This window comes from Rhinatrema bivittatum, chromosome 3 (assembly GCF_901001135.1).
Source record: "Rhinatrema bivittatum chromosome 3, aRhiBiv1.1, whole genome shotgun sequence".
Classification (NCBI taxonomy): domain Eukaryota; kingdom Metazoa; phylum Chordata; class Amphibia; order Gymnophiona; family Rhinatrematidae; genus Rhinatrema; species Rhinatrema bivittatum.
Genome location: NC_042617.1, coordinates 551,825,692 through 551,839,200, shown reverse-complemented (window position 1 = coordinate 551,839,200; position 13,509 = coordinate 551,825,692). Strand labels below are relative to the sequence as shown.

Below are 13,509 nucleotides of genomic sequence, written 5' to 3'. Positions count from 1 at the left end.
TATGGAACCAAACATCATTTATCTATAGTTTGGATTATCTTTTCCTATTTTCATCATTTTGCACTTATCCACATTAAATTTCATCTGACATTTAGATGTCCAGTCCCCCATTTTCACAAGGTCCTCTAGCAATTCCTCATAAATCGGTTGTGCTCTACCAACTTTGAATAATTTTGTGTCATCTATGAATTTGATCACCACATTCATCACTCCCTTTTACATTATAACATAGTAATAATGGCAGATAATTATCAAATGGTCCATCCAGTCTGCCCATCAAGTTTCTTATGGTAGTAACTGCAGCTCCATGCAGGTTACATCCCTGTTTCTATTAAGAGTAGTAACTGCTGCTTCATGCTGGATACTCCAAGCCTTATATCAAAGGGTACTATTTACCATCAAAACCAAGCAACTGTCAAGCCCATAATAAAATCAGTTTGGATATTGCTTTTGACATAAAGAACTACTCCTCCCCCTTTTCTGTCCTCTCTGTCCCTTCTCATCAATGGCTGTATTCCAATTGTGGGAATCAGGTTTCCGTAACAGCAACAACATCCAAGTCCGCCTCCACTATTAGGGCCTGCAGGTCTAGAGTTTTGTTGCCCAGACTACAAGCATTTGTAGTTACAGCTTTCCAGCTACTTTTTGCATTCAACTTTCTGCTTTATTGAACTGATTTTGTTACTTTCCCTTTCCTCTTCTGCTTGGGATTGACATGCCAAATTCACAGGACACTTCCTGCCACCCCTGCTCCCTAGTTTAAATGCCTGATAATGTATGATCTGAATTGTTCAGTTAGCATCCTCTTTCCTGCCACAGACAACTGTAGGCTATCCTTACATATAATCTTTTACTGCTCCATACACAGCCACAGTCTCCAACGTATCCAAAACCAATTTTCCTTATACCAAGTTTTGAGTCAGACATTGAAATTATCTATATGGCGTAACCTTTCCATGAACTTCTGAAAAGGCAATAGCCTTTGCCAAGCGTCCAATCTTCTCTCCTAGATTTTGGAAATCTTCCTGTTCTTTGTGGACACTGTTTCTAGCGAGGTCATTGGTCCCCAGATGGATGATAACATTGATATCAGAATTCTTGCTTTCTTCTAAAATTGCATTGATCACCTGGTTTGCATTTCTATTAGTTGACGATCCTGGAATGCATTTAACCATTGTGTCCCCATCAAACTGAGTTCCCAAATTGGTGCCTCTGATTACAGAGTCTCCCAGCAGAAGCAGCTTTCTTTTATGACATTTGACCACACTGAAGGGTTTCTGGGTGCATTGGGAGACTACCTCCCTTTCAGACAGCACTTCATGTTCTGTTGATGGGGCTTCTTCATTTTCCAAAGCAGAAAATGCATTATGTAAGAATAACAGTTGAGAGAGTGGGTATCTTCCTTCACAGGGCTAATTCTGCCAAACCCCACTGTAATGGACTTATCTGTGGGACTGGGGGCGAGTATTCAAGATGCAGTCCAGTTGGAGAAAATGGGTGTTGTACAGTGACATGTCTTGTTCTACCAGATCCCACTGTAAATCATTTAGTCTTGGGATTCTGACTCCTCTGTGGAAGCTGGGGAAGATATTCTGATTGCATCAAGATAGGGAAGGATTTTTGAAACTCGAACAATTCTTCTCTCAAATGCACCACTTGCGTTTTCGTTGCAAACTGCTTCTGAAGATTTGCTTCATTAATTACAAACAGTTATTTCAATGCACACTAGCCAAATTTCTAGAGATTTCAAACCATGCAACAAGAGGAAATATAGCAGATAATAAAACAATGTCAGCAAGAAATCAATCTATATTAAGGCTAGCAAGTTAAAAATTAAACTTCTCTGGTCACAAGCTCAGATCTTATAAAGAGTAATTTTGTTTATTCCCATATTATGAATGCTTTTAATGATGTAAGCCACTTCAGGCTAGAATGCAGAGCATGTGGATTAGAAATTATTTTAAATTAAAAAAAACAAAAAACAAAAAAAAACCAAACAAACTTACTACATAGCCACATTCTCCACAGATTGATCACCTTGCTCAGAATTAATCACTGAAGTTAAATCTATTATCTCTAATTTGGCTTCTACTACTGGTTCTTGTAGCGGCCTAGAAGGTGACTGCACCTGAAGAAACTCCAGTAAAGGTGTAAATGAATGAGAAGGCTTTGGTGTATCCTTAAAATAATTCCTGAGGAAATATTCAAAACATCTTGTCATAGTCTCCAGAATCAGCCCTGTGAGAGAATCTGGAAGGGCCAAGTAAAAAAAAAAAAAAAAAATCATCTACCTCTGGCACCAATACTAAAGATGGCTGGATCCTTACATTGCTGCCCTTTCTGCACTGGATTATTTGTCAGCATACAGAAAGATGCCTACCCAGACTGCTGCACGGCTAACAGCATCAATAGCACAGCTGATTTTACAAATGAATACTGCCCCATCGTCTTAGACCACACTAACTTCTGGGCGGATACTTTGTGCACAAATTTCTGTGGTTGCACCAAGACGACCTCTCGAGTCTGCACAGATCATGGCTCCAATGCAGCAAGGGAGCACTGCATGAGCTGCCTGCGTAGTAAGGGATTTTGAGACCATTAAGCATCAGGCTCCTAGCAGCTGCTGGCCAGCAGCTGCATCATTCTCTTTTTGGGCTCCATGTCTGGAGAGGTGGAATTCTCTCTCCACTTACTGGAGGCCCTTTTTTCTTATAAACAGAACCTTTCATCCCTTGAGACTGAATCACTAGCTGAGTGCCTGTGTCCTGTTTTTGCGTTTCTCACCTATAGGATGGCTAGAAATGGGTTTTAGGTCTTTCATCTTGTAGGCTCTGTATTGATGGACCCTCAAAGACACCTCCTACAGTGCTTACAGTTAGACACACTGGCCTGGATTTACGCACGTAAGTGGCCTTATGCATGCCAGGCCTATTTTAAAAAGGCCCAGCCGCACGCGTAAAGCCCCAGGGCTTTGAAAAAGGGGTGGGGAGGGGCGGGGTCAGAGGCTCCTGGCACAGCGGCCATTTGCCGCTGTGCTGGGGATCGCGTGCCGGCAGGCTGCCATTGCGCACAACCTGCGCCGAGACAGGCGCAAAAGGGAAAACAAAGGTCGTTGGGGGGGGGGCTAGGTTAGAGCTAGGAGGCAAGTAGGTTAGGGGAAGGGAGGTTAGTTTCGGGGGTTGGGAAGTTCCCTCCCAGGCCGCTCTGAAATCACAGCGGTCTGGGAGGGTGCGGGCGATGACGCGTGCATATTGCACTAATGTGCACCCCCCTTTCATGCACCGACCCCCAATTTTATAACATGCTTGCACCGGCGCGCGCATGCTATAAAGTCACGCGTCCATAGGTCTTAAAATCTACCCCATTATGATCATAAGCCCAGGCAGCAATAGCACTTCAAATGAGTGTCCAAACCTGTTATTTTGTGTCCACAAGAACAATGTTTGAAGCTGGCTGGCATGAATAACTTATCCACCAAGTCAAGCTCAATCTTGGAAAACTTTGGAAAGCTTTTTTTTTCTTTTTTTTTTTAAGAGAGCTGGGAGAAAAATATCAAAAAAAAAAAGAAGTAATCTCTTGCCCAAGAAAAAAATGACAAGAGCGCAATGTAAGTCCAGATGCGAGTATGGACTGAAAAAGACTGAGGCAGCTTGTAAAGAAGTAGCAATGTACGCGCTCCCGTGCATGCTTCCTTGTTTTTCTGATCTCAGAGTAAGATCTGTGTTGATGCCGTCAGGATGACGTCACCCACTTCTGTGACTGGTTCATTCTGCTGGTCATTGGAGAATTAAATAATCCCATTCAAAAGCAATAGTTTTTTGGGGTTTTTTATATTTTTTTTATATCAGTCTCAGCATACCAGGTAACAAATTATTCATGCTTATGTCACAACACTTTTGCTGTCATTGAATGTTTGTTTGCACATAGCACTATTTTAACTTAGAGGAGGGGGCCATATATATATTTTTTTAATTGCACTCACCAACTTTGCCTTGATGGCTCCAGAGTCAACATTCTGGCCAGATTTGGCATGCAGTTGAAGCTGAACAGCATGGAGCTGCAAAAGTTGATCGTGCACTTCCTTGTCCAATACCACCTTCTCAGCTTGAGTCTCCGTCAGTTCAGATTTCAGGTCAACCAGTTGAGCCTAAAATATGCAAAACAGTACAAATAACTAATTATATTGTTTTACAAAAATGACTGTAAACCACACAGAACATTTAGCATTATCAAAAATAAATCTGGCATGCATGCTGGTAATTTGCCACATAAGGCTATTACAAATGGCACAACCTCACACTACTCATTAAGAACAAAATAAAAAATATATCTTAAATTGAGACCATGCAGCTTAGCTTTACAATCCCTTCCTCTCCCTCAGAGATCCTCTGAGCTTATCTCATGTTTTCTTGAACTCCAACACTGTCCCTCGGACTCCACGATCTCCACTGAGCGGCTGTTCCATACATCCACCACCATCTATTTCCTTTAAGATTACTCTAAATTTTACTCCCTTTAATCACAAGAACATAAGACTTGCCATACTGGGTCAGACCAAGGATCCATCAAGCCCGGTATCCTGTTTCCAATCCAATCCAGCTCACAGGTGCCTGGCAAGATCCCACGGGATAAGTTCCAAGCTGGTTTATGGACTTTTCCTCCAGGAATTTGTCCAGACTACGCACCAACACTGATAGCTTTCACCACATCCGCTGGCAACAAATTCCACAGCTTAATTACGCATTGAGTAAAAAAATATTTTCTTTTATTAGTTTTAAATGTGTCCTAGTCTTTGTACTTTTTGAGAGTAAACTGATTAACATTTGCTCATTCCAGTCCACTCATTTTATAAACCTCTATCATCTCTCTCATTAGCAGTCTCTTCCCCAAGCTGAAGAGTTCTAACCTCTTTAGCCTTTCCTTGTAGGGGAATCATTCTATCCCCTGTATTATTTTGTCACCCTTTTCTATAACTTTTCTGATTCTGCTATCCTTTTTTTGAGATGTGATGACCTGCAATTCAGAGGCATTATGATATTCTCTGCTTATTTCTCCATTTATTCTCCATTCCTTTCCTAAATAACCCCTAGCATTTTATTTGCTTTCTTGGCTGCTGCAGCACACGGAGAAGATTTCAACCTATTATCAACGATGATGCCTGGCTCCCTTTCCTAAATGGTAACTCCTAATGTGGAACCTTGCATTGTGTAGATATGATTTGGGTTACTCTTCCCTAAGGAGTAGATTTTCAAGGATTTACGCGCGTGACCAGCCTTACGCGCGCCGGGCCAATTTTCAAAGGCCCGGTCAGCGCATAAATCCACAGGACGCGTGTTAAGTCCCAGGGCCTCGGGAAAGGGGCGGGGAGGGGGCAGGGCTAGAGGCCCCCGGCACAGAGGCCATTTGCCGCTGTGCCAGGGGATCGCATGCCAACAGGCTGCTGGTGCGCGCAAACTGCGCCTGCCCCAAGGCAGGCACAGAAAGATAAAATAAAAATTGGGGGGGGGGCCTAGGTTAGGGGAAGGGAGGTTAGTGTAGGGGGTAGGAAGTTCCCTCCCAGTCCGCTCCGAAATTGGAGCGGATTGGGAGGGAACTGAGGAAGGCCGTGGGCGTCGGCGCGCGCAGGATACACAAGTGTGCACCCCCCTTGCGTGCGCCTACCCCCGATTTTATAACATGCGCGCACCTGTGCACGCATGTTATAAAACCGGGCGTCCGGCGCGCACATGGATGCTAGAGCGTGTTCTTTTAAAATCTACCCCAAGTGCTGAATTTTAAAAACCCGAAGTGCACATTAGGAGATGTGTGAAGAAGTCGGATTCGCATGTGGCGAGCAAATTTTAAAAGCTGCTGAGATGCGTGCATATCTCCTGCAGCACATAAATGTCTAAAGGTTTTCAAAAAGGGGCGTGGGTGAGGTCCGGGTGGGGCATGGGTGTCTTGGAGTCTGAATGTAAGATGTGCACGTAAATACTGACACAACCAAGTGCATGCCGATTGTCCCCTGCCGCGTAATTCTACTCCTCCCATGGATGCCAAGTAGGTTAAAATTTAAAGAAAAGTAGGTAGATCCATGGGGTTTTAAGGGTTGGGACTAACTGCAGGGGTGTGGGGGGAATGAAGGCTATCAAAACAGGGGGGTTGAAGGACCTCTCTCAACTGGGCAAACTACAGACAAACTGGTAAAACTGGGAATGGCGTCAGCATGCTCCCCTTTTTAAATTCCCCGATTTACGCAGTAGCAGGATTTGCGTGCAGATGTACGCACCTACTTAAAATTGGGTGCGCATGTGCGCGGCCAAGCTATTTTATAACATGTGTGCGTATTTATTTATTTAAAGACTTTTATATACCGAAGATCATGTACTGGTATAAGATGTTATAAGATGACTGCGTATCTGGGTGCGGACAGATGCATGTGCGCAAACGTGTGCACATGTGCCGGTTTGAAAGTTATTGTCCTTGTGTATCAGTTTGCACTTGTCCACATTAAATTTAACTTGCCATTTGCATGTCCAGTCTCCCACTTCTGCAAGGTCCTTTTGGAATTTCTCATAATCCTCTTGTGATTTAACTACTTTGAATAATTTTGTGCCATTGGCAAATTTGACCACCTCACTTATTGTTCCCATTTCCATGTCATTTACAAATATATTAGAACAATGATCCCAGAAGAGATCCCTGAGTCACTCCACTATTCCCCCCTTACTCCATTGGGAAAATTTAACATTTAGCCCTACTCTTGTTTTCTTTTTTTTTCCCATTAAAAGTTTTATTATATATGAAACCATGAACAAACATAAGAGAAAGCCAAATTAATACAAAGACTATCACTTCAGTCCTTCAATTTCTCCATTGGCTTCCTCTACAATACCGTATTCAATACAAGGCTCTCTCTATAATTCACAATCTAATCTCTAACGTCTTCCATTTGGTTATGTTCTACGCTAAAACTCTACTGGCCACCTTGCCAATTAAGATAGCTACACTTGCATACTCTAGGTTGCCACAATAAAAACAGCCAGATTAGTCTTGACCCGCCTTCTCAGTAGCTGGTCCGATATTATGGAATTCTCTCCCAGATCATATCAGTCTTTCTGCAAATTCGAAAGACTTCAAAAAAAGCTCTCAAAACCCATCTCTGTACCCTTGCATACAGCTAACAAAGATTTCTTATTAAAATTATCCTTATTACTCATCATTTTAATTTTTATTTCTCCTGGATTTGTGCTTATGTACTGCTAACTTATCTACTACGATGTTTAAATTTCTAACTTGTCTATGATGATGTTTTAAATTATCTATGTTTTTAATTCCTTGTAAACCGCTTAGATCAAATTGTATAGGCAGTATATAAGAATTTTTAAACAACTATGAGCATAGTCTCAACAACTTTAAATTCCTAACCCACCATAGCTAGACTTCCATCCATATGGTAGGAAAAGTCACATAAATAATGTAGAGCCTTTGAATAATTAAGCACAATAAGCTTGTTTGCTAAAAGGACTTTTCCTCTTCCTAGGATCACTAGATGGAAGTTGAAATCAAAATCAAGGAACTACAACTACATACTTTGTAGGGATGCCAGATTTTGAAGTCGCCCATAGATTTATGCCATAATCCTGTCAGCTTATGTAGTAACTATTGTATCTTATCCAGCCATGCTACAGCTTTGTCCAATAAAAGAGGTTGCATTTGCCTCCAGTTGAAGGCAATTTCACAATGGGCAGCTATACAAATCTGTTGACTAAGCAACTACAAATGTAAAGATAAATGAGACATAGGTAATCTCAATACGGTCATTTTCAGGTCTTTAGTCACTGGTTACCCGTAATGTCTTTAATCAAGCTAAAAACGTCATCCCAGAAATTGACCATATATAAACACTCCCACCACATCTGAAAGAAAGTCCCTCGAGCCCCACATTCCCACTGACAAGTATCCTTAGCCTAGGGGTACATATGGTGAAGCTTGGCTGGTGTTAAGTATTATCGCATCAGAACTTTATAACTGTTCTCTACAAGGGAAGCAGAAATTGAGCACTTACAATCAACTAGAAAGAATATATCCACTCCTCATCAGATACAACCTCCCTTAAGTCTGCTTCCTAAGCCTTAACTTAGGCCGGTTTACATAAAAGATCTTGATGCAACATGGAATAGATTTTAGAAATCACTCCTTTGCCCTTATCAGCCTTATCGCAAAATGATTCAAAAAGATTTGACCTTGCAAAGATCAGCAAGAACATTCTTTTACGGTATAAAGTGTTTTATTTTATTTATTTGTTTGTTTTTGTATACCATTCGATCGAGATATCACATCAGTTCACATGTAAACTGAACAGCAAATAAGGCATGGGCTGCTTATTTTTACAGTATAACTTAGAAACAGTTAATGAGGAAACTGATTGTTACAGTGTAACAGAGTAGTTAATAAGGAACTAATTATTGCACATGAGCAGGTATGACTTAGAACAGTAAACAAGAACTTAATTACACATGTGCCGTGAAATTATTACACATGTGCCAAGTATAACTTAGGAACAGTTAACAGTTGCCAGGGTGGCTTGCATATTGTAAGCATTGCTTAGAGACAGTTTACATTCACAGCTTAGGGGGAAAGGTGCAGGGGCAGATTGGAGGACAGAGGAATTGGGCATGGCAACTTATTTGGGGTAAAACTGGCACATTGGGACGAAAGATGGTCTGTGGGTGGGGTGCAGTTGGGGGGGGGGGGGGGGGGGGACCAGAGAGAGGAAATGGGCATAGCAACTTGTTTAGGGTAAGCTAGTACATTGGGACGAAGGTTGGTCTGTGGGCGGGGTGCAGTTGGGGGGGGGGGGGGGGGGGACCAGAGAGAGGAAATGGGCATAGCAACTTGTTTAGGGTAAGCTAGTACATTGGGACGAAGGTTGGTCTGTGGGCGGGGTGCGGTAGGTGGGGACCAGAGAGAAGGTGGAAGATGTGTTGAGGTTGCAAAAAATCTTGATGTTGCCCAATGGTCAGAAGCCATTCTGTCTAATAAGATGTTCAAATGTTGGGGGGTCATGTAATGCGGTGAGCAGGGAAAGACACGTTTCAAGGAACTCCAGGTGCCACGCTCTCCAAATCACCCTCTCTCTGCCGTTCTGATTATTCTTTTGCTGCAAGATCACTGACCTCTTCAGAGTTTATGTCGATCACTTCTTATATGCAAAAATCTCCCTTCGGTATGCCACTAAAAACTGGCAAAAAGTACAGAGAAAAACCCAAACCTGTGGATCCCAAAATGGAAGCCTTGCCGGAGATTCCAGGCAGTAAGGGAACGAGCAACACCATTGCAGAGGACCTCAAAATGGCAGTGCTGGAAGCCCTGGATGCAAAACTAGCGATAATCTCATCACAAATTACTGAGGTATGAACTGCATGGACGGACCTAAACCCACGCTTTGAACAAATAAAGGGCTGAGAAGCCATAATGGAGGATGACTCTCTCGCAACAGCAGCAAAAATAGCAGCACTGGAAAAGACAGTGGAAGCGCAAGCATCTAAATTAGATGACCTAGAAAACCGAGCACGTTGGTCAAACTTGCGCTTTACTGGCATACCTGAAGATATAGCGGACCAAAATGTAGGTTTCTTCTTAGAATCATGGCTGCCAGAGTCATTACAATTATTAGACCTCCAGTCTGCTCTCCAGATCAAAAGGGCCCATAGGCTAGGCCCGCGGAAGGAACGGGATCCTAGACCCAGAGTGGTCATCGCGAAGATTTTAAATTTCACACATAAACAAGTGATTTTACAAGCATACCGCAAGGCGACAGACTTCACCTACAAATCAATGAAAATCTGCATATTTCAGGACTTCTCCGCCTGAGTATCGGCACTGCGGCATGGATTCTCCCTGATATGCTCAGTGCTCTTTGAAAAGAAAATCAAATTTTCCCTTCAGTTTCCGGCACGGCTGAAGATATGGCATGTTGATCACATTAAGTTCTTCGATTCGGTGGAAGAGACGAATACATTTTTAGAGCTGCTGCACCGTTGACCATCTAACATCATACGAATCACCGCCAAGAATGCTACATGTCGCCGGGACAGACAAAATCTCTACGAGCCTGTTGTCAGTTTGTTGGCCTTTCTCTCCTGGCAGACTGAACTTTAGTTGTAAATCTTTACTCTTTGTGAAATTGCAGATTGGTTTTTTTTTTAATGAAGCTGCACAGCTCTGAGGTTTTTTTTGCTCATTTTTATTTTTCTCTACTTACTTGGGCTATAACATTGAGCAACATCAAAGCTTTAACAGAGCCCATCACGGAGGACATTACGTCGCAGTTCAGCGGCCTTCATCTCTTTGATTTCCTGGGCATACGAAGACGGTAAAGATGAAGGGAGCTGGAGTTTACCTTCACTGATCCCAGATAGATCTCGCTTATTAGTTCTTTATCTATTTACATTTTTGTTTTTCCTTTACTTGAAACTAGCCAGACAGTAACTTTCTGTTTTTGCACCCCCGACTGGCAGCACTGGTTTACTCATTTTATCTTTCTCTTTTATTTTAATTTTCTTGTCTGTTGATTGCTATATAGGAAGCATGGCACTCAAACGCATCATTTTAGTGATTCCTCACCCCATAATTATGGGGACTGTTATATCTACAGACTAAGGAGTGGGATTGTTTGATTATACATTTTCTTCTCTGTCTTGGGGAGCATTTAGGAAAGGTAATATCATCTATGGAGTGAGAATTTACAGGTACTAAAAGGTCAGGTCTGTTATAAGACATGGCTAGAAGGGCACCAAACATTGAAATAATGGTTTAAAAAAGTGGGGAATGTGCAGAATTTGTTAAAATGGGAGGTCTTTCTTTCTTCTAAATACAGGCTGCAGGGCTGGCTGTGGGCCCAGCAGCAGATCATATCTTTCTCACTGCGGATTACCCATTCATTTTGGCCAAAATGGGAGACTCGGTGAGGGTAACATCCTCGAATGCCTGGGATCCCCGATAAAAAGAAAGTCCTTCTTCAGTTAAGAAAATGTAATTCCACTATCGCTTGTTTACAGGAAACTCATTTGTCTCAGGGGGAAATTTAAAAAACTGGTGAGAGATTGGGTGGGCACTTGTCATTTCACAGCCGCTAAAGAGAAAAAGATAGGAGTAGCCATCCTGGTTCATAAAGCTGCCAATTTCCAAATATGAAAAACTATACATGATGAAGGCGGCAGATTTGTGATGGTTATAGGGTTTTTTAAATGGAAAGGAAATTTCTGTCTGCAGCCTGTACGCTCCTAATAGCTATACCCATAGCTTCTTTGTCTATATCCTTAATCAACTGATAATGCATGCTTGAGGGTTTTTAGTGGTAGTAGGAGATTATAATACCCATGAACGCCATATAGATAGGTACCCGCCAGGACCCTCCAATAAAAATAAAAAAGCCATCCCTTTGTCTGTTGTATGTGCCGAGTATGACCTCCTAGATTCCTGGCATACTCTGCACCCAGAGGAAAAGGACTACACTCACATCTCTCGAGCCCATGCTTCCCTTTCACGGATTGATTACATCTTGATACCTCGAGCGGGCTTTTCCTTCCTTACGAATGCAGCTATTGGCCCACAAATCATCTCCGATCATGCAATTGTATGGATAGACCTATAGTTCTCAGTTCATGAACCTGAAGAACGGTTCTGGAAATTTCCAAGCTTTTTGCGTATTGACTGTGATTTCCAGGAATTCTTAAGAAATAGATGGGAAGAATACACCATTCACAATCAGCAACATCTAGCAGCTCCTCACTTATTCTGGGAAACGGGAAAGGCAGTGTTCAGAGGAGAAATCATTTCCTATGTTGCCTCACGCAGGCGTAAGGCCAATAAAGCCATTTTACAGCTGGAACTTTAGCTTAAAGTGCCAAAGCAAAAAATGATAGACCTAAGAATAATTTGGCTTCTCTGGCGATTATGAAAGATTTAAATTTAATACAACAGAGGGCACAAAAATTTTTGAAAGTTTCGGAGCACAGCTTCTTCCGGTTTGGAAACAAAGCTGACAAATATCTGGCCAATATGATCAGATCCCATAAAGGAAAAACCTTCACCCCCCCCCCGCATGAAGACCATACAGGGAGAGGTGGTTTCCAAGTGGAAAGAAGTCTGTGAAGTATTTCGAGTGTTTTATGAAACTTTATACACGGATGATACCTCAGGGGGAGCTCAGGCAGAGGAAGATTTTTTTCAAACACCTTATTCTGCTGACATTAACAGATGCCAAACTCCAGTTTCTTAATAGGCCGATTCAACAGGTGGAGGTCCTAAGTGTTATTGCCACGAGTAAATCTGGGAAAACCCCAGGCCCTGACAGGTTCTCCTATGATTTTTACAAACTTTTAAAATCTCAGCTAGTAGACCTATTGACTTTTTATACAGGCGCACTGCAGAGGAACACCTTCCCCTCCCACTTTAACATGGCACATATCACAGTATTGCCAAAACCCGGAAATGATCCACTCCTTCCTGCCTCATATAGGCCTATCTCGCTGCTAAACTGTGACCTAAAAATTATAGCCAAAGTACTAGCTAAACGATTAAGCAACATTCTCCCCCATTTGATTTCAGAACATCAAGTAGGCTTTGTGAAAGGAAGAACGGCCTGTTACCATATTATTAAGCTCCTAACTGCAATCTCTACATGTATCTCACAACACACACCCGCTTTAGCTATTGGGTTCGACTCAGAGAAAGCTTTCGATAGAGTATCATGGCCATACCTGTTTTCAGTACTTAAAAGATTTGGGCTTCAAGGGAATATTCTATCATACATTTCTTTTTTATACAACCCAATCTCACCTATCATAGTAAACGGGATTAGATCAGCCGATGTGAGAATCCGACGGGGGATCCGACAGGGCTGCCCACTTTCACTGCTGCTATATATATTAGCTATAGACCTCTTGCTAAGGAGAACAGAGTTAGACAAAGATATCCGGGGTTTTAAAAAGGACCATTGCTCATTTAAAGTGGCCACATTCGCGGATGATGTCTTAATTTTCTTAAGTGACCCAGAAGAATCCTTAGGCCTGTTACTCCGATTACAGCTTGAGTATGGTCAGTTCGCGGGATTGCAGATAAATCAAGATAAATCAGAAGCTTTGGATGTTGGGGGACGAAAGCCTCCTGGCCAGGAGCATTTCCACTAAAATGGGTTGAGTGTGAAATTAAATACTTAGGGATCAGGAACCCAATTAATCTTTCTGATCTCTACAACTCCAACATTCGTTTATTACGTTCTACTTCGCAGCTGTTTAAAAAAAAAAATGGCAGGGAGTACCCCTCTCTCTTTTTGGCAAGATTCAGCTTTTTTTTGGTAAGCATACTAAGGTACTGAAGGAACTAAAAAATGAAATTTCTGATCTATTAGTTAAAATTTGTAACCTATCATTAAAATCATCCATTGTACCTGAAGACTGGAGGGTGGCCAATGTAACCCCAATATTTAAAAAGGGCTCCAGGGGCGATCCGGGTAACTACAGA

The 13,509-nt window shown here is 42.1% G+C and overlaps 1 protein-coding gene across 2 annotated transcripts in view; it reads right to left on the bottom strand.

Moving 5' to 3' along the window:
• Positions 1-13,509, bottom strand: part of GOPC (golgi associated PDZ and coiled-coil motif containing) — a 110,464-nt gene that overhangs the window by 69,545 nt on the left and 27,410 nt on the right. For both annotated transcript variants that reach the window (XM_029596436.1, XM_029596437.1), the window contains exon 2: positions 3,983-4,147. In XM_029596436.1, coding sequence (XP_029452296.1) covers positions 3,983-4,147 — 165 coding nt within the window. The remainder of the gene's footprint in view (positions 1-3,982; positions 4,148-13,509) is intronic.